This window comes from Dermochelys coriacea, chromosome 6 (genome assembly GCF_009764565.3).
Source record: "Dermochelys coriacea isolate rDerCor1 chromosome 6, rDerCor1.pri.v4, whole genome shotgun sequence".
Classification (NCBI taxonomy): Eukaryota; Metazoa; Chordata; order Testudines; family Dermochelyidae; genus Dermochelys; species Dermochelys coriacea.
In genome coordinates this window covers 57,358,461-57,381,978 of record NC_050073.1, presented here as the reverse complement: position 1 = coordinate 57,381,978, position 23,518 = coordinate 57,358,461, and the positions used below count along the sequence as shown (strand labels likewise).

Below are 23,518 nucleotides of genomic sequence, written 5' to 3'. Positions count from 1 at the left end.
GGTGATTCCTTACGAAAAGAATTATTTTTGACATGTATATCAAGCTGTTTGAAGATGAAAAGTTTTAATCTCTAGAAGAGCCTTGTTCTCTCACTGAGCTCCAGAATTGTTATGTAATGATGTATTCAATATTCTATATTTAGTAACCAGGGGAGTTGATCAATCTGATGGCCTCAATGCACCATGCATACTGTCCAAGCCTAAGTGAGACAAAGCTGTCCATGGCAGAGATGAGGTTCCTACTCCCTCTAGTGCAGCAACTGTGCATGCAGGCATTTCATCAAAGACACAGTTTAAATAGGAACTCAGTGGTCACTCACTTGGTGAATAACATTTATTCAAGAATAACACAGTTTATAAAAAGATATCAGAGTGCATCAGTGTGCTGTGTTAGCAACTGTGTTCAAACAGGAACTGAAAGAACCAGACCTTTGAATGAGATGTAAAACAAAGATATTAAGCATATACATGTGGTCACTAAGGATACCATGGCACTTCTCTAAAGAATATGTTAACCCTACTACCCTAGCTAAATTACTATTTATAACATTCTCCTTCGCTTTCATGGGACAGATGAGCTCCCCGCTCTCCCCAACACCAAGCCAGGCAAGGATTAAAGAACTGGGGTTGCAATCAGTGGTAAACCACTGCACCCATGGGATTTGTCAGGCTAGGAGATGGGCTCTTAAAAGGGAAGATCTCAGTGCAGTAGGGGTGACAATCAGAATCAAGCAGAGCCAGACTGGGGGTCCTGTGGCACTAACTGACCTATGACTTGTTTGAGCCCTCAGAGGAAGATGATGGGCTGGTTTTCTTTGTTGAAATTCTTCCTTGATTAAGCCTGACTTTTACTTGCACTGAATAGTGGGAAATGAGACTTGCTTGTGAGGCCTGAGAGACTGCTTCCCTCTCTCTTGCACAAGAAACGGGGATAGGGAAGGATTTTCCTTTTGTTTGGACTGTGTTATATCACTAAAAGGGGGCGGACTCACTATAAAGCACAGCTGGAGGGCTTTACTCCATGCCTCAGAACTAGACCACAGAGTTGTGGCTGCCGGGAGAATGATATAGGGTTAAAAGGGAAGAGAGAGACCTGCTCTCACCCCAAAGGAGTAACCTAGAAATTCTAACCTTCAACAGTCCCTAAAAATCAACCATTCAGTTTCAAGTGAATATTGCTTCCTCTTTCACTTTCTGAAGGAAATTCTATCTAAGTAACTGTCCTGTTCCACGCCAAAGACGGCTGCAGTACTTCAGTATAGGGTGAAGTGATTCTATATCCCTTACCCAGACTGAGTAGTATTTATTCATGCAAGTAATCCATAGAACTGGGCCCAAAGTTTATATATCACTTTGAAGTTATTTGAATATTTTGGAATCACTGGAAGAAAAAGTGCTATAAAAACACCAATTACTACTATTAACTTTAAGTTTCCTATGGAGTTGTGTGTTCCCGGCTGTAGTTATGTTGCAATTGCAAAAACTCACTTTGTTTGCAATACCAGGGCAAGTTTTTATGGAATGAATAGGCTATTTTTCCACTGATGCATAAAAAAATGCAATGCATGGGTGCAATCATCTACCCAGTTAGTACACGTTGCAGGACTGAGGTTTTTCAAGGGTGAGTATCATTAGGGAATGAAGATGGTTGGGAGGAAGTGGCTGAAATCTCATATCAATCACCGCCACATCAAATGGACACTATCACCAGAATTTTCAAAAGTTTGTGTGTGACAGTTTGAGATGTTAAAACATTTTCTAAAGGAGGGCATTAATGTCTACCAACAGAGCTGAGCACCCGTTTTCCCCCACTTTGAAAATACTGGTTTCTACCTGTAATTCTTTATGAACAGCAGTGCCTTCAATTTTTACAGTGTCCATCATCCTGAAAGAAGGAAAGTGTTTTCTGGGAGAGACTCTCAAACTTCATTTTCATGGTGTGGATCATATCATAGTAGAGAGATCATTTTATGGATCAGTTCCCTTCCCAATATTCCAGTCATACAACATATTTGCGGCAACTTACAGCAATTATTTATATGGAAAAGTAATAATACATTAACTTTCACAGTGAAAAACATTTTGGCCTTTTAGATAAAAATTAGTCATCTCATCTTGCTCCTCATTTTATTTCCTCCTACCATCTCATCTGTTCCTTTCCCACACTCCCTAGCACATATTTTCCCCCAACTAGGTCCTTCTTTTTCTGCTTGCCTTCACATTTCTCTCCCATTTGAATTTCCTCATAGTAACTGGCAGTTGCAGTCATGCCAGTGTTTGGTAGCTCTGGTCTTGCTGGTTGCTCTGGTCTCCAAGCGCAGCTACTCTCTCTTTTTCTCTCTGTTCCTTTAGTAACAATCACTTAATGGAGGTAAAAAGAAAAGGAATACTTGTGGCACCTTAGAGACTAACAAATTTATTAGAGCATAAGCTTTTGTGAGCTACAGCTCACTTCATCGGATGCAAATGCATCCGATGCTGTAGCTCACGAAAGCTTATGCTCTAATAAATTTGTTAGTCTCTAAGGTGCCACAAGTACTCCTTTTCTTTTTGCGAATACAGACTAACACGGCTGCTACTCTGGAACCTGTCATTAATGGAGGTAATTAGCCTGGCTCCTCCTCCTCATTTCCAGTTGCTTTTACAGGCATCCAGGCTTGTTTTTTCAAAGAAGTGCCTGGACACCTGTGGAAGCAACTGGAAATGAGGAGATGCTATCACTCTGTGACCCATCATATCTCTGCTGAGCATTAGTAATTTATACATGTACTATAATAATTTGCAAGCCACAGTTTTATGGTAGATATAGGGTCACTTCACCCACCACTGAAATTCAACTACTTTTGGGATGGTACAGGACAGCCAATATAAAGGAAAGAGAAGTGGAGGGAAAGTAAAAACTACTTTAATTTATCCAACTGAAACTGCACAGCAAATTTTGGTAGGTAGAATTTTTCCTCTGAGATGGCAAGTAAATTCTTTATCTCCTGAGTCACCTGAAAATTGCACATTTTCATATCTGATGATTGCCATGATTTCTTTTAATCACTTGAACAGCCATTTAGGGAAAAAAAAAGATTAGCCCTTTGAATAATTAACTAAGAATATCAATACCATCCATGATTAGTCTAAAAATCCCTCTGATTAGAACTGGACCCTTAATAATCTGCACTTTGAGAGCATTATACTTAATTTAGATATTAAACTGTTTATGGTATTTTTTTGTCAAAACAGGAAAGGGCAGTATTGTTTTTAATTAGGGCTGTTGATTAATCACAGTTAACTCACACAATTAACTCAAAAATTAATCTCAATTTAAAAAATTAATCAAGCTTAATTGCAGTTTTAATTGCACTATTAAACAATAGAATACCAACTGAAATTTATTAAATATTTTGGATGTTTTTCTACATTTTCAAATATATTGATTTCAATTACAACACAGAATACAAAGTGTACATTGCTCACTTTATATTATTTTTATTACAAATATTTACACTGTAAAATGATAAATGAAATAGTATTTTTCAGTTTACCTCATGCAAATATTGTAGCGCAATCTCTTTATCATGAAAGTGTAACTTACAAATGTAGATTTTTTTGTTACATAACTGCAATCAAAAACAAAATGTAAAACTTTGGAAACAAGTCCACTCAGTCCTACTTCTTGTTCAGCCAATCACTAAAACAAACAAGTTTGTTTACATTTATGGGAGATAATGCTGCCTGCTCCTTATTTACAATGTCACCTGAAAGTGGGAATAGGTGTTTGCATGGCACTTTTGTAGCTGGCATTGCAAGGTATTTATGTACCAGATATGTTAAACATTTGTATGCCCCTTCATGCTTTGGCCACCATTCCAGAGGACTCGCTTCCATGCTGCTGACATTCATTAAAAAAAGATGCATTAATTAAATTTGTGACTGAACTCCTTGGGGAGAATTGTACATCTCCTACTCTGTTTTACACACATTCTGCCATATATTTCATGTTGTAGAAGTCTCGGATGATGACCCAGAACATGTTGTTCCTTTTAAGAATATTTTCACTGCAGATTTGACAAAACGCAAAGAAGGTAACAATGTGAGATTTCTAAAGATAGCTACAGCACTCGACCCAGGGTTTAAGAATCTGAAGTGCCTTCCAAAATCTGAGAGGGATGAGTTGTGGAGCATGCTTTCAGAAGTCTTAAAAGAGAAACACTCCGATGCGGAAACTACAGAACCTGAACCACCAAAAATGAAAATCAACTTTCTGCTGGTGGCATCTGACTCAGATGAGGAAAATAAACATGCGTCAGTTCACATTGCTTTGGATCGTTATCGAGCGGAATCCATCATCAGCATGGATGCACATCCTAGAGAATAGTGGTTAAAGCATGAAGGGACATATGAATCTTTAGTGCATCTGGCACTTAAATATCTTGTGATGCTGGCTACAACAGTGCCATGTGAATGCCTGTTCTCACTTTCATGTGACAAGAAGTGGGCAGCATTATCTCCTGCAAATGTAAACAAACTTGTTTGTCTGAGTGATTGGCTGAACAAGTAGTAGGACTGCGTAGACCTGTAGGCTCTAAAGTTTTACATTCAAAAATAAAATAATGCAGGTTTTTTGTACATATTTCTACATTTGTAAGTTCAGCTTTCATGATAAAGAAATTGCACTACAATACTTGTATTAGGTGAATTGAAAAATACTTTTTTTTACTGTGCAAATATTTTTAATCAAAAAGAAATATAAAGTGAGCACTGTACACTTTGTATTCTGTGTTGTAAATGAAATCAATATATTTGAAAATGTAGAAAGCATCCACAAATATTTAAAATAAATTATATTCTATTGTTTAATAGCGTGATTAATCACAATTAATTTTTTTAATTGCTTGACAGCTCTATTTTTAGTTAGAACAGCTAAGGCCAAATTGTGACTTGGCCAGCACAGGTCTGGAAAGCCAAGATGTTGCCCACCATTTCTTCTACTAATGGACCCCTGGCTGGCTAGAGCAGGAGTGCACAGAGACAGCTGGGAAGATGTGCTGCTCTCTTTTAACAGTATCAGAGTGCCACTAGCTAGCTCTCACTAACTACAATATATCTGCAGAGGGGCCAGACACATCCCTCCAATCTACAGACTAAGATATACAATACAGCTTTGATTTTTAGAGCGTGACTTGCTGTGTCCTATAGGAATCTTAGTCTTTCTGTACAAATTACCATTTCCACATGCTCAGAGCTTAAGCAACTATCTACCTGACCATCTGGAATCACCTTTTTCACCTTGCATGTTCTAATCTAGCAGTGTGGCTGCTCCTTCTTTATTGTAGCTAATAGGTCAGAAGTAACCATGGAAATATCGCTCCATGAACTGGATAACAGTTGGTGTCCTGAGAAGGACATGGCTTGAATGAGTTTTCTCCTGTTAGATAAAAACAATCACTCAGACACCCTTATGACTATATTCTATCTAAGCTTTAATATCACACGAATCACCACAGAATGCATGCTTTCCAGAGTAGAAAAATAAGACTGAATGGCATACTCTTGATATGGGGCCTCAGCAGTCTGAGTAGTCAGGTGAACTTATCTTTCAAGAGATGTGAACATAAAAAATCATCTTGTGAAACTAAAGAAGACCTGTGGCACCTTAGAGACTAACAAATTTATTAGAGCATAAGCTTTCATGAGCTACAGATCACTTCTCACGAAAGCTTATGCTCTAATAAATTTGTTAGTCTCTAAGGTGCCACAAGTACTCCTTTTCTTTTTGCGAATACAGACTAACACGGCTGCTACTCTAAAGAAGACCTGTGGCATTGGGTCTGACACACTTTTAAGGGAACAAATCAATAGGCGCTTTAAAAGACAAACTTTATCAACATCACAGCAATATTGTTAGAGGGCAAAGTGATGTTTAATGTTCATCAAGTGTGCCTCACCTGATTCATCCAAAGACTTGGTGGCAGGTGAGTGAGTTCATTTCCACCTGCTAAGGTAGTCATCTCCCTAACACAATCAGGGCAGTAATACTGGGTGGACATGTGGGCAGACTTTGCACCCTTCTGAAAAATCAGTATGAACTCTCTGCCTCCACCACCAATCCAACTCACTCATTACCCAGGGGATCTGCCTTATCATCCATTTCTGGAAATGCCATTTGTTTCTCCTGTGTTTTCTTTGTGTATCAATATTGTTTGTAAACATATTTGCAGTTAATTATAATTGACAGGAGGAGATTGACACAAACTTAGATCCTCTATCCCCATGGAGAGATACTACTTGCTTGTCAGAATAAGAGTTTAAGGACAGAAGGAACCACCAGATCACTTTGTCTGACCTCCTGTGTATCACAGGCCACCTGGACACTAAACCAAACAAACAACCAAAGTTACACTGAAATACTATAGCCCACAGGAAGATCATGTGCCACAAAGAGAGACTAGGAGGGATGGAGGTGCACCCATGCCTGAGGGCCCTGTAATAGCAGGAAAATGATGAAATGAGATATACCCAGATAATCCTGCCAAGTGATCTGCACCCACATCCTGCACAGGAAAGCAAAACGCACCCCTAAGTCACTGCCAATCTGACCTAAGGGGGAAACTGCTTCCTGACCCCACACATGGCGGTCAGTCCCTGAGCATGTGACCAAGAATCAGCCAGCTAAACATATGAGAGAGAGAATGTTCAGTTACTACCATAAAGTACTGGTCCACCCCATCCAATGTCTCATCTCCACCTGTGGCTATCTCTGAAGCTTCAGAGGAAGGAGACAAAAAACCCAAAACCCCCACAGAAAACCCAGAATATGCTGGAGGGCTAATCCTTCTTACCACTGCAAGTAACCAGCTGAAGCCCCAAAGCATGAATTTTAGGAACATAAGACACAAGCCAGAAGAGACCTCCAGGGCTGCAAAGCTCCCCACTCCCCCCACCATTGGAAGCAACCTCATCAACAATCCCACTCATAAATTTGTCCAGCTCCCTCTTAAAATTAACTAAGTTGTTTCCCCTCACAGTTCTATTGGGAGGCTGTTCAAGAACCTAGTTCCTCTGATGGTTAGAAACCTTCTAATTTCTAACTTGTTTTTGCTCATTTGCTCGTGCCAATATTGTTCTTTAGCTTAAATAGCTCTTCACCCTCCCTGATGTTCTGCGACCCCACCCTGCCCCTGCATTTAATCACAGACAAATCTTAGTCCTGCATTGTTTACCTGCTGAGTCAACAGGGTTGTCTCCAAATCCTTATTTATAAATTTTCCCCCACTGAGCTCTGCTTGATTCAGCTCTCAGATGATGAATGTGTAGAACTCGCTAGGCTCTTTTGCCCTTATTTGGAACCCTGTGCTTAGCTTCAGTGAGAGCTACTGGGCATATGTCTAGTAACTTACCATCCCCACCCCCTTTAGATTTCTCTGGACCTTTCTAACTAGGTGCCCTCTACATGTGTGATGAGACACACAGGATTCAAGAAAGAAATCCATGTCTCTTCCCCACTGCTTCTCTCCCACAGAACTAACAGAAGAAACAGTCCCTGTCCTGCGGAAACTAATTGTTAGGATTGTCAATGCTTAGATAATAATGACAGACAATAGAAGGGTAAGGCAATGGAAATGATAATCATATGCTGGGTTAATTATGCATGTTTCATGGTTACTCTCCTTCTTTTCCTTATTTTGGATCCTCCCTTCCTTCCTTGGCATTTTATTCATTAATCAGAAAGAGCCTTTTGTAAAATCTCAGATTTTCCCCAACTCTTTCTTTGATTCATTTCTTTAGTTTCCTTGCTATCAATTTCCAGGTTACCTTCGAAAGATTGCTCTATATTCATTAATTGTGGATGCACTATAAATAGTTCCTTCTTATTCAAGTTCTCTGTATGTCAAGTTAAGTCACAAATTACAAATTTGTTGATGCAAACAATTTTTGTTGCTAGCCCTGCAGAGCCAATATAGTTACAGTGTTTCAGGAGCCCTGCACTGGACAACAACAAGCAAGGGCTCCAATGGCTCTTTTATTAAGAGAACTATTTACAGAGATGCTGCAACGGTATCTAGCATTCAAGTCACATGCACGCAGATCTACTTACTGGCATCTGCTCCAAACTCTTCGCTTTTGCAACCTGTTCCTCCCTCCAAGTTCCATGCATGTTGCTACAGCTTTCTTTTTAACAATGTCTGTTGTTGTGTCTTTTTTTAAAGTGTTTGCTGGCTTGTAATGGCCAGAGGTTACTGGTACGCAGTTCACCCGAGGGACATGGCCTTTACCACTGGCCAATTGCAGCCTGTTAGGCCTCAGTGTTTCAGCATGCTAGTCTTCAAATCAGTCTCCTATTTAATGGTTGTGTTTTCACTGGTGGTGCAGGACTTGCTTCCACCTGTTGCTGCTTTTTGTCTGGTGGGGGGGTATCCTGTTCACCCTCAGTATTGCTTATACACCTTGTTTCTGACAGCTCTTCTATGTGAAGCCAACTAATAACAGAGGCTTTTCCTAAGTTCTCCTGGTCCTGGCTTTGGTCCTGTTTGTCCATGTATGCTGGTCCTCAGTTGCATCTCCACTGCTGTCCCGAGTCTGCATTGACCTGTGTTCCACGGCAGCTTGGATTGTTGTCTTATGCCATTGTTTTGTGTAGCTATTTGAGGGTTGGACCCAGAACTGGTCACCCATGAGCAGTGTCCTTAGATCCTTGGCTCTATTGTTCTAGTGGGATGCCTAGCTTGGTGTTCTCTTAATTGCTTCTGTGTCCAGTCCACTGTTCCTCTGCTGGGCAGTTGCAGACTGCCCCTCATGGGAAGTGGTCTTAATTCTCTGGCCAATCAGTCTGTGTGCTGGGTTTCTACCTCATCCCTAGGAGGGCATATTGCTATGGTCCAACATTGCCAGTAGTGATCACTTCCTGTCTGTTTTACTGTTGCCATCAATCTCTTGGATGTCTTAACTGCTGACTCTGCCTTCCTAATGCTTTGTGGGTACCCATGGGAAGATGTCTTGTGCTCATTTGGCACTGAATCATTTGAATTGTGCTGCACTGTGCTGTGGTCCATTGTCTGAGCATAGCATGTCAGGTATACCATACCTTGCAAAATGCATCTTCAATTTCCTGAACATAGATCTTGCCTGAGTATCCACCTCCTAGAAAATTGGAGCAGTAATCTACTGCGACCTTGTAGTTCCTGTCATTAAAAGTGAATTAGAACTTTTCCTAGGGCTAGGTTGAGATTTCAGGAGGCTCTAGAGTCTCCTATTTTCAATCACTATATTTTTTGCTCACCTCACATTGTTCCATTTACCCACTCCCAGTTGGGCATTCATGCTTGGCTGTTTCTTGATTTCAGCTTTTAAGTCTACTGGAATTACTGCTTGGTCCCATTTAAACAAAATCCCATCTTGCACACACAGCTCATCCCTCACCTGGCAGTAGGGTATAACCTCATGTGGCACTTGCTCCTGGCAGTTTGGCCAACCCTGGAGTAGGAATAATTTTACTGCTTGTAACACTCCATCCTGTTTGGTGCTTTGTTGGATTGCCTGGAGCTGCCTATCAGAGATATGAAGACATTGTAACATGTTGATAGACTATCTTCGTTGTACTGAGGAAGGTATGGCCTGCCAAGTGTATGGCACCAATAGTGACTTTCTTGGGCAGTACCTTATCCTCATATCATTGTGCTGGAGTCTCAGTAACATGCTGTAGTCACAGCAGTGGCTTCTTCATGCTGCTCTCTTATAGCTTGTGATCGGACTGCAAGTCCACCTTGTGGCGAACCGTTAACAGATGGAATTGTTTATTCCAAAGAGCACAGCCAGTAGCTCCTATTATCTGAGCATGTCCCCTTTCTCTGTCTGTCAGGGTTGTCCTAGCAAGTCCTATGGACTGCTAGTCATAGGCCTCCTTCTGAAACCTTATACTGTAGCTCTAGCTGCTCCGCAGGGTTGTAATACTTTAGGATTGGTGCCATCAGTGCCTGTGCAAAGTTTTTCAGCTGCCTGTTCTTGGGTCTCTGACCACTTCCATGCTGCATCATTCAGAATCTTCTGACAGGTGTGCATAGAATCTGGAAAGATAGTTGGCCATCTCTGTAGATCTCTGGACTCCTTTCACATTCTTTGTTCTGGGCATTTCCTTAATGGCTCTCAGTTTCCTAGGGTCTGGCTGGAGTGTTTCAGAAGTCAACAGATATCCAGTGTAGAGGACCACAGTTCTCAGCTTCACTTTGTTTGCATTCAGCCTAATATTCCACTCCCAGCAACCAGGAGCTGTTGTTGCTTCATATCATGGTTCTGTATCCCTTCTTCCTGTCCTCTCTACATACAATAAGAATGTCATCAGCTACAATCTTCTTGTCTTGGAGTCCCTTTAGTGCCTGGTTCAGTTTACACTAGCACACCTCTGGGGTCTGGCTGATGCATTTTGGTAATCTCATGTGCTTCACATGGGAGTCTATTTCTAACTTTGACATCCAGAAGGCAAGCTATCTCTTTGAAATATATCCTTTCACTGTTAGATTGCTGGACAGAGCCCATTGTGACTATTCACCCTCCTCTTTCATGCAGAAGATGTTCTGGTCTTGTACGGCAACCAAATCCATGGCTTGCACTGCCTTCTTGACCAGCAATGGGTGGTACTCCAATGTGTCAACTATTATAAACTCCAAGTGACAACATCTCATTTCATGGGTTTCTTACTGACAGTCTGCATTTGCCCACTGGCCTCAGAATGGATATATTATACAACACCAGCACTTGGTCACATTTTTCTGATCCAATATTGCTGCTTATCAGTGTTGCTGGGATTACCATGCAGCTGGCTCTACAGTTGGAACAGAATTAGTCAATGATCTAATAGCATGTGTAGATTGAAGGTGTTTGAATCTGCTAAAGTCACACTGCAGATATGCTCCTCTTTATTAAAAGTCTCTATGTCCTCCAAACAGTGCATGCACAGGTGCTCTTTTTCTTCCTAGGGTAGTTGCAGGATTGGGACATAAAGTGGTTCTGTTTCCTGTGCTCCTTGCTGGACATTTTTCTTTCTGCCTTTTGTGTTGCTTTCCAAGGTACATACACTGGACAATGATGTCTGCATTTTCAGTCCATCTGTCTCCTTCCTGTTTCCTGGATTCCTTTAGCTTGAGACTGTAACTGATACTGTTTTGATCCTTTCCCATGACAGTTCAGCTGTCCTTGCTCTTTGGAGGCATTTCTCTAGGGTTAGATCTGTTTCTGTCAACAATCTCTTCCATAAACTGGAATCACGTGTCCACTAATAATTAATTAGGGAATTTTTAATCTTTCCAAGTTAGATGTGGATGCCAGAGTTCTCATTTCTATGATGTAAGAATCTATTCCCTCGTCTACGTCTTGGTTTCAGGTAAATAAACTGTCTCATTCTGTCTGGAAGTTGAGGTACTCATCAAACACTTATCAGCTGTTCCAGTATTTCAGGCATTATCAGGCAACAGTGCTTCTCTGACTTCTCATCCTTTCTCCTCAATCAATTAGTAAAAAACTTTATCTTCATTTTCTCATCTTTATCCCTTGATCAGTTCTGTATACAGACTCAGTTCTTTCTTCCATGCTTGTGCAAGGCTTTTTTTGTCTGGAAGTCCAGAATTCCTGATGACCTCAGTATCTCCATGCTGCTTACTTTGCTCTGTTTCTAGGTGCTGCTTTGTTTGCCTGTTAATCACACTTTTTGTGGGTCTCTCACTAGGTTGTCTGCTGCCACCATGTTTCATGTGCTGTGTGCTGGATAATAATATGAGAGGACTCAATGCCTATAGAACTAAACACACTTTTTATTAAGAGAACTATTTACACAGATTCTGCCAGGGCAGCTAGCATTCAAGCCATATGCACACATATCGACTTCTGGGTGTCTCCCAAACACTTCCTCCTCCTACAGCCTGTGCTCCTCCCTCCAAGTTCCATGCAGGTTGCTCCATCTAAGAGAGTGAGTAGGGCTCTATTCTGCTTTGTGTGCAATTGAGAGTAGAATTTAGACCTTCAGAATTTAGATGAATACAGCATATTTGAGACTGATCACCTAGTTCTCACTTATGTTACACTGACAAATCAAAGAATCTATTGTGATAAATTAGACTATTTATGTCAGTAAGAGCTGCAGGATCAGGTTCTTTATTGCTGGTGATATAAAAGTCAGAAAGGACATATCTAGGTTCTCTAGTGCCAGGTAGAATTTGTGCAATGGGCAATTAAAAAAAAATCTTTTGACATGTAAACTTTCATTTTGAACTGGAATCTGTGAAAGAATAAAAATGGGCCCCACAGCGACAGTTTTACATAAATTTATTTTTCTGATTTCTGCATTTTAAACTTTCATTTCCATTCTATGTAACTGTCCTGCTTTGGATTTAGCAATTCCCCAGAAGCCTGAGTCTTGGGATTAGTAATAAGGGCCCATAAAACATGATACTTTGGACTCTCAGAATAGCTAGTGTCTTTAAAGAGCAATGTGAAACTCATTTCAATCAGACTCCTGCACTTTTAAATCACACACAACCGGATTCTCCACGGCCTTGTATGGTCATTTACATCTGTGCAATGTGCATGTGAATGCTGATATTCAGATTTGCTAGCAATTTACACACACAAGGTCAAGGCAGTGGAGAATCAGGCATACAGAATTGTACGCTTATGATTATAGAGCTTAGGGGAGGCCAGGTAGTTGGTGGACTTTTACCTTTAGAAATGTGATTTCAAAACCTAAAGTTTTATTACACTGTCAGGATTGTAGTGCAGGACTATAATAAAAAGAGATGCTGCAAGACAAAGGAGATTTAGATGCAGAGGCATAGGTCTGTGAGAGTCCAAGTCAGGTTACTGCAAGTTAGGGTTGAGATTTATTGGCAAGACTGAGTGGAAGTCCAGGACTGTAAAGAGTAGGGGTACCATAGATAAGGATAGAAGAGCATGGGCACTGAGGTATGGAACGATGAAAATTGTAATCGCAAGTGGGGAGAGCGCAGCTGAGGACTGAAGTTCTTTGGCAGAGCAGTACAAGAAGAAGTACTGGAACACCTGGGTTGCTAGTACTGGAACAACAGAACTGAGGTGCATTGAGAGCCTAGGATTGACATATCGGGAGTTGCTGTAAGTTCTGAGTGAGACACACTGGTAAAGCCATATAGAGAGCCCCAAAGTGATAAATCATGGATGCAACAGGCTAGACCCAGATTTTGAAACTTAGGTTCTTACAACCATATTTAGCCCTGGTCTACACTACGGGGTTAGGTCGAATTTAGCTGTGTTGGGTTGATTTTAAAATGGATGTGTCCACACAACCAACCCCATTCCGTCAACTTAAAGGGCTCTTAAAATCAATTCTGTACTCCTCCCTGGTGAGGGGAGTAGCGCTAAAATCGACTTTGCTGGGTTGAATTTGGAGTAGTGCAGACACAAATAGATGGTATTGGCCTCTGGGAGCTATCCCAGAGTGCTCCAATGTGATCGCTCTGGATAGCACTTTGAACTCCGATGCACTAGCCAGGTACACAGGAAAAGCCCCGGGAACTTTTGAATTTCATTTCCTGTTTGGTCAGTGTGGTGAGCTCAGCAGCACCGGTGATCATGCAGTCCCAGAATCGCAAACGAGCTCCAGCATGGACCGAACGGGAGACACTGGATCTGATTGCTGTATGGGGAGAAGAATCTGTGCAGGCCAAACTCTGATTAAAAAAAAGAAATGCAAATATATTTGCCAAAATCGCACAGGGCATGTTGGAGAGAGGCTACACAGGGACACATAGCAGTGCCGCGTGAAAGTTAAGGAGCTCAGGCAAGCCTACCAAAAGACAAAGGAGGCAAACAGTCGCTCTGGGTCGGACCCCCATACATGCCGCTTCTATGATCAGCTGCATGGCATTCTAGGGGGGAACCCTACCACTACCCTACCACTGTCTGTGAACACCTGCAAGGGGGGAGTCTCACGCAACAGGGAGGAGGATTTTGTGGATGAGGAGGAGGAGGAGAATGCACAGCAGGCAAGTGGTGAATCCGTTCTCCCCAGCAGCCAGGACCTTTTCATCATCCTGGACCCAATACCCTCCGAAGGCGGGATCCCCAACCCTGACGCTGGAGAAGGCAGCTCTGGTGAATGCACATTTGTTGCTACACTACAGGGTTTAAAAGCAATAGTGTTTAATGTTTGATTTACCCCATTCATGCTCGGCTGTTTGCGTTTGGCTGAAAGGGGTCATCCCAGAGAATAGCCACGTGATGGGGGAACAGGTGAAGGGCTCATTCCAGAGAATAGCCACACGGTGGGGTGCGGGGAGGTGTGTGCTTCACATCCACTCAAAAACCGCAGTCCCTCCTTTTAAATGTGAAACCCAACCCATTGCTTGCTATGGGAAAGGATGGTGCTGCAGTTTGAAACCATTCCCACATTTTATGTGTAAGAAGCCAACCCCGCGTACCTTGTGCCTTACCATGGCTGCCTGGAAACCAAATTCTGTTGCCTAGCTGTGCGTGATGTGTCACCATACCATCAGGCACTCAATATAAAAGGCAAAATGCCACCTTGTACCTAAAGCACATGTGCTGTCTGCTGTGAATTGCTTCATTCACTGTGAAGGAGTCTCCATTTTGTTTTCAGAAACGTATCATCTTAAATTTTACTCTCCCTTTTTATCTCCCCCACAGGTGCAAATGTTTCTAAGCTCCCCCGATCAGCTCCATCCCTGAGGTTATCGCAGATTAGAAGGCGAAAAAAGCGCACTGATGATGACATGTTTTACGAGCTTATGCAGTCCTCCCACACTGATAGGGCACAGCTTAATGCATGGAGGCATTCAGTGTTAGAGGCTAGGAAAGCATTAAGTGATCATGAAGAGCTGAGGCAGGAGGCGATGCTGAGGCTAATGGGGGAGCAAACGGACATGATGAAGCATCTGGTGGAGCTGCAGGAAAGCCAACAGGAGCACAGACCCCAGCTGCATCCATTGTACAACCACCTGACATCCTCCCCAAGTTCCATATCTTCCTCACCCAGATGCCTAAGAATGCAGCCGGGGAGGCTCCGGCACCCAGCCACTGCACTCTAGAGGATGGCCCAAGCAACAGAAGGCTGTCATTCAAACAGTTTGATTTGTAGTGTGGCTACAAAAAGCAATGTGGCCTTGTCCTTCCCTCCTCCCCCACCCAGGTTACCTTGTCAGTTATCTCCCTTTATTTGTAACTAATAAAGAAAGAATGCATGGTTTCAAAACAATAGTTACTTTATTTTGAAGGCGGGAGGGAGAGTGGTTTGGTTACAGGGAATTAAAATCAACCAAGGGGGCTGAGTTTGCATCAAGGAGAAACACACACAATGGTCACACCGTAGCCTGGCCAGTCATGAAACTGGTTTTCAAATCCTCTCTGATGTGCAGCGCACCTTGTTGTGCTCTTCTAATCGCTTTGGTGTCTGGCTGCTCAAAATTGGATGCCAGGCGATTTGCCTCAACCTCCCACCCCACCATAAACGTCTCCCCCTTACTCTCACAGATATTATGGAGCACACAGCAAGCAGCAATAATAATCAGAATGTTGGCTGCGCTGAGGTCTGACCTAGTCAGTAAACAGTGCAAGTGAGCTTTTAAATGTTCAAAGGCACATTCTGCACTTGCTCAGCCTATAGTTGAATTGCTCCCTACTACTGTCCAGGCTGCCTGTGTACAGCTTCATGAGCTATGGGAGCAAGGGGTAGGCTGGGTCCTCAAGGATAACTACTGGCATTTCAACATCTCCAATGGTAATTTTGTGGTCTGGAAAGTCAGTCCCTTCTTGCAGCTGCTCAAACAGCCTGGAGTTCCTAAATATGTGCACATCATGCACCTTTCCCTGCCATCTCATGTTGATGTTGGTGAAACATCCCTTGTGATCCACCAGTGCTTGCAGCATCATTGAGAAGTACCCCTTGTGGTTTACGTAATGGCTGCCAAGGTGGTCTGGGGCCAAGATTGGGATATGCGTTCTGTCTATTGCCCCACCACAGTTAGGGAATCCCATTGCAGCAGAGCCATCCACTTTGACCTGCACATTTCCCAGAATCACTACCCCTTGATAACAGAATGTCAATGATTGCATTGGCTACTTGGATCACAGCAGCCCCCACAGTAGACTTGCCCACTCCAAATTGATTCCCAACTGACCGGTAGCAGTCAGGCGTTGCAAGCTTCAACAGGGCTATCGTCACTCGCTTCTCAACTGTCAGGGCAGCTCTCATCTTGGTATTCCTGTGCTTCAGGATGGGCGAAAGCAACTCACCGAGTTCCAGGAAAGTGGCCCTATGCATGCAAAAGTTTTGCAGCCAATGTGAATCATCCCATACCTGCAACACTATGCGGTCCCACCAGTCTGTGCTTGTTTGCCTGGCCCAGAATCAGCGTTCCACTGTATCAACCAGCCCTACTGCCACCGTGATGTCACAATTGCCACAGCCCGTGCTTTCAGGAACATCTGTGTCCATGTCCTCATCAAAATCCTCCTCGTGCAGGCATCTCTTAGCCCGGTTCTGCATATACTCCAGGATAATATGCGAGGTGTTTACAATGCTCACAACAGCAGTGGTGATGGTGAGCTAAGTGGGCTCCATTCTTGCCATGGTATGGCGTCTGCAGGAGAGGAGAGTTGCAGCGGAAGTGGTGGATGATGATGGTTAGCAGACGTACTGCATGTCTGCTGACAGCAGCACCCAGGACACAATAGCCGCGGTGATGGTGAGCTGAGCGGGCTCAATGCTTGCTGTGGTATGGTGTCTGCAGGAGAGCAGAGTTACAGTGGAAGTGGTGGATGACTATGGTTAGCAGCACCCAGGAAGACCAGAATGTATTCCCCGAGTATAGGAGAGCAGAGTTGCAGCGGAAGCAATGGATGATGACGGTTAGCAGTCCTACTGCACCGTCTGCTGCCGGCAGCACCCAGGACACAGCCACAGTGTTGGTGAGCTTAGCTGAGTGGGCTGCACGTTTGCTGTGGTATGGCATCTGCGCAGAAAAGAGGTGCAAAACTATTGTCTTCCGTTGCTTTCACAGAGGGAGGGGCGACTGATGACATGTACCCAAAACCACCCGCGACAATGCTTTTGCCCCATCAGGCATTGGGAGCTTAACCCAGAATTCCAATGAGTGGTGGAGACTGCGGGAACTGTGGGATAGCTACCCACAGTGCACCACTCCGTAAGTTGATGCTAGTCACGGTAGTGAGGACGCACTCTGCCGACTTAATGCACATAGTGTGAACGTACGCAATCGACTGTATAAAATCGATTTCTAAAAATTGACTTCTATAAAATCGACCTAATTTCATAGTGTAGACACCTACCAAGACAGGGGTGGGCAAACTTTTTGGCATGAGGGCCACATCTGGGTATGAAAATTGTATGGTGGGCCATGATGCTCACGAAATTGGAGGTTGGAGTGCAGGAGGGAGTGAGGGTGGGACGGGGATCAGGGCTGGGGCAGGGGGTTGGGGGCATGGGAAGGGGTCAGGGGTGCAGGCTCCAGGCAGCACTTACCTCAAGCTGCTCCCAAAAGCAGCAGAACGTTCACCCTCTGGCTCCTACACATCGGTGCGGCCAGGCGACACTGCGCGCTGCCCCATCCACAGGCACTGCCCCTGCAGCTCCCATTGGTTTCCGGCCAATGGAAGCGGTGGGAGTGGCGTGGAGCCATGGCATGCGTAGAGTGGGGCAAGCCCCATACCCCACTCCCCAGCAGGAGCTCAAGGGCCTGATTAAAATATCTGAAGGGCCAGATGTGGCCCCTGAGCCATAGTTTGCCCGCCCCTGTACTAAGAGGTGTCCTGATTTTCAAAATTGTTAAACAGTTGCGGCTCCCATTGAGTTGAATAGGAACTGGAGTTGCTTAGAACCTCTGCAAAATCAGTCCCTTTTCATTTAGTTGCCAAAAATGGATTTAGAAACTCTAACTTTAGGTACCTAGGTCTGAAGGCCCTAGACAGAACTTCATGAGGGGCCTGAAATTAGAACAGCTATAGGTCAGAATGTACTTCTATTGACAAAGCTTTAACAGTTCCTTTCTGTACTATATCTGGCTTATCTCAGTGTTGGCTTTCATCAACAGTAAAATCAGCCATAACATTTTATTTTTAAAACAAAATAAGCCATTTTTTAAATTAAATCTATTTTAAAATATGCCCCCCTTAAAAACAATAAAACAACCGGCAAGATATTTTGGCAGATTTTTTTACACTAACCGTATCGAATTTGATAATATGCAGGGCTCCTTTTTGATTTTCTTGCAAAAAAAGAACATATGAAAGGGATTTTTTGTTGTGGTGTTTTTTGTTTTTTAGCAAAAAATTCACAATTATCATGAACCCGGAATTCCTATTTTTTTTTCTTTTTTTAAGAAAGCAATAAATAGATCTCAACAGCTGGGCAGGCACTCTAGTCTAAAGCATTCCTAAGGCTATTACTGCTTGTAAAGTTTCTTATAGATATCCATGGGAAGTAAAATACTTACAAATAAGAAGTACCCTACATACTCCACAGAAATTCATATATAACACTTACTTGTATTGTATGAATGGGATTCATTTGTAATATATTATCTGAATCAAACAACAATATTGAAATGTTTTTGAATTAAAGTAAAATAAAGCACGCTACTAAACTGGTTGTCAGTGGTGGTATGTGTGTGTGTCCTCTCTGTGTGCTGTCCCAGCTCTGAACAGGTAGCTGGTTCAGCAAACCTTGAGAGAACTGCCAGGAAAGACCGCAAACTTGGTTCAGTGGCAAAGGCGCTCAACCCGGTTTATTGCCGACAAAGCATGGTACTAGCACTCCATAGATTCTTCAGGTACACTAATACATGTATGCCCATGACAATGGGATTAGCAACAAGGACTTCCCACTGCCCCATAGGCCAGACAAAGAGTTAAGGCGAGGTATCCCAACATTTATAGACTGAGGCAAACAATATGGAATAAACAACTTACACATCTCCTTACACATTTCATGATGTTTGTTACCTCCTCTTGTACCTTCCCCCAGTGTTATAGACAAAACATTTCCCCGATGTTACAGACAAAACTATTCGTCTTATCTTGTGCTAGGTTGGGGTGTACATGTGTTAGTCTGCAGGAATATGTTTACATATTCAGTGTATTTTAGCAATGCTAGAGGTATCTATGCCAAGTTCATGTAGCAGACATTGAACTTATAGGCATTTGCTTTAATGCATGGCTTGACTTTGGTTCACAGTCTCTGGTTCAGGTCTCAGGTCTTGCACCAGACCTAATGGTCTAGGCTCTCTCTACTACAGCTTGATACTAAATTTTATTGTGTACTCTAAATATTACAATATTATTCCAAAAGCAGTTGTTTTACACAACCAAATATTAAATAAAAATGTTTTGTATTTTGACTAGTTATAAAGATTGAAATTGGCTTCCATTTTTATCAGTCTATTTTAGCTTGACCTCATACATTAAAGGAAAGAGGGGTGTGATCAGTATTTCAATTGTAGCAAGCATGTGTTATCACCCAAAATATACCAGGAACTGACAAAACACAGCAGAAGACATCCCCTGCGCTGAAGAACATACAATCTAAGAAGGTCAAAAATTTTACATCAGTACTGTCCCAGTGTGAAGGGTAACATTTGTTTAGGTTAATACTGTCCCAGTGCAGTGGCAGGGGTGCTATTCAATTAATTAAATGAGGCTTAGGTGCTGTACTGTGCTGATTTTTGGATTAACTGATATTTCAGTTTGTCAAGGCTGAATCCCCACTCTGTCACTCCGAGTACAGGAAGTGGGGGCCCGCAAGGATTTTAAAAATTAATATTTGTCACTCCAGACTTGTATTATACTCCCTAGGTTACAGCTTCTCTCTGATCTTGGCTTAGTAAACGCTGCCACCACCCAAATGCAAAAAAAAACCCTTTGAACCCAGGAAGGAGCACTTGGGAATTCCTCCCTGTGGGGTATCCTCAAGCCCTCCCCCACCGCCCTCCGGGGAAGAGCTAAGAAGGAAAACAAAGGAAATTAGCTGTGGCTAGCAGCTAATCAAACAACATGCACAAACCTCTTAGGACACCAAAAATCCAAACCTGTTCTTAAAAAAGGTAAAATTTTATTAAAAACAAAAAGGAAAAAATTATATCTGGAATTTAGACTTTTTGCTAGATCTTAAAAGAAACAATTACAAAAATTAAGCACCCAAAATAGCTTTCTTGGGGGTTCAGCTTAAAGGTTACAAGCAAACAAAAGCATCAGGGGTTAGCACAGAGGAGATCCACAAGCCTTAAAAAATAAACAGAAGTAAACCTGATCGCGTATAGCTAAACATTCTGATCTACTTACACATTTGGAGTTCAGATAAGTAGTTCTAGGTATGATCTGATGATTTATGATCATACCTGGCTTAAAGCTGCTTACAATATTGCTGCTCTGTCCCTCCAGCCCAGAGAACGACAGACAAAGGGAAAGTTTCTTTCCCAAATTTAAAAGTTCTAGCCTTCCCATTGGCTCTTTTGGTCAGGCGCCCACTCCTTTTCTTTTACCTGTGGGCTTGTTAACCCTTTACAGGTAAAGCAAGCGGAGAACAGACACCAAGAGAGATTTTACAGCTAACTTGCTGGCTGGGTGTTCATAAACAGGGGCAACCCCGCTCTTCATTTATCATACAGTTCAAAACAATTACAGAAGTGAGATGCTAATATTTGTAGTTAAAGATCCCATGATGTTTTCTTCAAGAAAAAGGTTGTTATTCCTTGAATTCTAGCTAGTTTCAAGGTTGTATAATCAGAAGATAAAAATGAACTAACTATTACTAATAGGTAATTGATGAAATACATTCCTTCCCTTTTTCTTTTCACAAAATGTCCAGAATAATTCTTATTTTGATGTGAAATTTGCAAATTTATTTGGAAAATGTTTTCACTATATGTAGCTCATCGACAGTTTGCTGTGAATATTCATTATTTGTATTTTTAAATTCATTCTGTGTTAGTTAATTACATAAGTGGTAAAGTTTCTGTATCATGACTGGGTGACTTATGTAACTAACCAACACACTGCAAGTTTCAAACATTACATGTGAATATACAATTTCAAATATATTTGTTGACCATTTAAGCTTTCATATTTAAAACACACATTTTGCAAGTATCAGTAAAGCTTGATTGTTTTTGACTTAGAATTAATATCAGTGGAAAATTTTTCAACTGCTCACTCAGCTCTAGTAATTACATTCTGCTGACCTAGATTCTCCCTGCAGTTTCAGTTGAATACAATATTCTTCACTTCATTTTCAAAACTGTTTTGTAGTGTTGTTGTGAGGTGTGAAACAGCTGTCACAATCCACCCCAGAGATGGCTACATTTCAGTGCTTGGTGAAATGATTGTACAGCTTATAAAGTACTTTGAGATCTTTGATGAAAGGTGCTGCTGAAATGTAAGATTTTCATATTCCTTCTAATGCTAAACAAAAGTCAATCAGAGTTAAGCCAAAATTGTCAACATTCAGGTTTCAAAGTTAGGCATCTATGTTTATATTCATGTACCAAAACATAAGTGATTTGATTTTTCAAAAATACAGAGACTCTGCTGACTCCCATTGAAGTTAGTGAAATTTCAGCACATTTAAAAATCAGGCCACTTATTTAGGTGCCTAAATATGTATTCAGATTCCCAACTTTAGGCACCCATTTGGCAATTTTGACCCTGGCTTCTCGGTGCCCAGGTGTTTTTTTATTTTTTTATTTGTAAAGTCTGCATCATCTTCCTTATGGGATTTTACGAGGTTTAATAGTGGTTTATAAGGTCCTCTGAGATAGTCGGATGAAAGGCATTTACAAAGGCAATGTAGTTTAGCATGATTTCTGCAAACATTGATCTGTATGACCTTGAGCAGACATATTGGTCCAGAATTACTTTGAAATAATAGTTTTGCACAATGAGTTGTTTTAAAAAGCCTTAGTGACCTAGCTGGATTCCTAGAAAGACTGATAGAACCTGGTAACAGGGAATTCCTATGAGTATAGGCAGGAAAGACTGGATGAGCGGTAGATAGCAAGAGGTCAGGGATGTTCTCCATCACAGCAGTGGTGGGACAAGGTAGGACTCTAGTGATGAACCAACCTGCATCCTAACTAACTGAAACCTTCATTGATCTCTGATTTAACATGTTTTCCTGCAATTAGGAAACCCAAGTCTTGGGACAAGGTGTGTTTGGAGCATGCCTCCTGCAAGTGGAGTGGGAACCAATATAAGCCCAAGTAGTCAGTACAAGACAAATGGGAAACAATGGGTGGGTGGGTCAGAGAAAGGAAGAAATTCATGGGAAAAAAGAAAGAGTCTGGTCGTCATATTTTAAAGGGAGGAATGCTGTGGAAGTACTAGGGAAGAGGATGGTGGTCTGAGTGTTGTTGTGGGGGAGAAGATAACTTTGGGAATTAAGGGAAGGTGTGAAGTACCTTAGGGGGGAGAGAAAGGGCTAAGGAACTATAATTAATTTAATAATATCATCTGGATTAATTGATTACCTTATTTGAAATGTTGTCAGTAAAAACACTCAAATGTGTATATAGTCAGCCTCACTTTTGAGAATACGGAGTAAGTGTTTTGCATTCCTGATCAAGTTTTCTTCTTCATCTGCCATTTCTATTTTATGTATTTACTGCCTCTTCTTGTTTTGGAGGATTATATAATTTTGATGAAATATCCCTTTATGAATCAATCTGCATCTCACATATTACTGGAGACCAGGGTATTTCACCAAGCTTTTTTCCACATGAATATGTGATTTCATTCCTTTGAGTTGGCTTAGTATTTAATTGTCAGCGTCAGCAGTGATTTCTATCTCTAATTCATTTTGCCTACACAGTAGGTATATATTCTCCTCTTGGCCTCCATTGCCAGCAATTTGCTGATGACACCCAGCTGTATACTTCTTTTTCCAGAGACACAACCAACATCATCACCGGATGCCACAATGCCTGCAGGAGGTCAATACCAGGATGAAGACCAGCTGGCTCATAACTTACACAAGACAGAAAAGATGCTAATCATTAACCTCACCTCCCATAAAAGGTATTTGTCTCCCATTTGTCAAAGTGATGCAAAGATGTGGAGGGATCCTCTTCAGCTTGGACCTTTGCAATTATCCTGTGAGACCAGGTAGCATGAGTTCATGGATTTTGTCTTCTTCCCCCTTCAAGTGGCTCCAGAAAACTTCTCTCTTCCCTCACAGATAAAGATCTGTCCATGGTGATCCAGAGTCTGATTGCCGAATAAACAAACAACCTCCTTGCTTGTTTATACATGCATATTCTAAGCATCACCTCTTCTGCCAGAGCAGAGGGCAAAGCAGGAGACTCTCAAAATCTACCATAGACCTTATAAGAGTAACCTTATCTGGGAAATGTTTAGATACTACAGTGATGGAAGCTACAGAAGGCCATCAGATGGTCCCCTACTAATTTGCCTATGTAACTATCAATTATGTTAATACCAAAAGAACTCTTCTGCTTGCTTATTGGATGGGCATCCA

General features: G+C 42.0%; 1 protein-coding gene across 1 annotated transcript in view; it reads left to right on the top strand.

Annotated features, from left to right (window-relative positions):
• LOC122460701 overlaps window positions 1-22,989 on the top strand; it is a 28,149-nt gene extending 5,160 nt beyond the window's left edge. Inside the window, exons 2-4 of the mRNA XM_043516831.1 lie at window positions 13,770-14,109; window positions 14,662-14,857; window positions 22,929-22,989. Coding sequence (XP_043372766.1) covers window positions 13,770-14,109; window positions 14,662-14,857; window positions 22,929-22,989 — 597 coding nt within the window. The remainder of the gene's footprint in view (window positions 1-13,769; window positions 14,110-14,661; window positions 14,858-22,928) is intronic.
• Window positions 22,990-23,518: the final 529 nt, after the last annotated feature.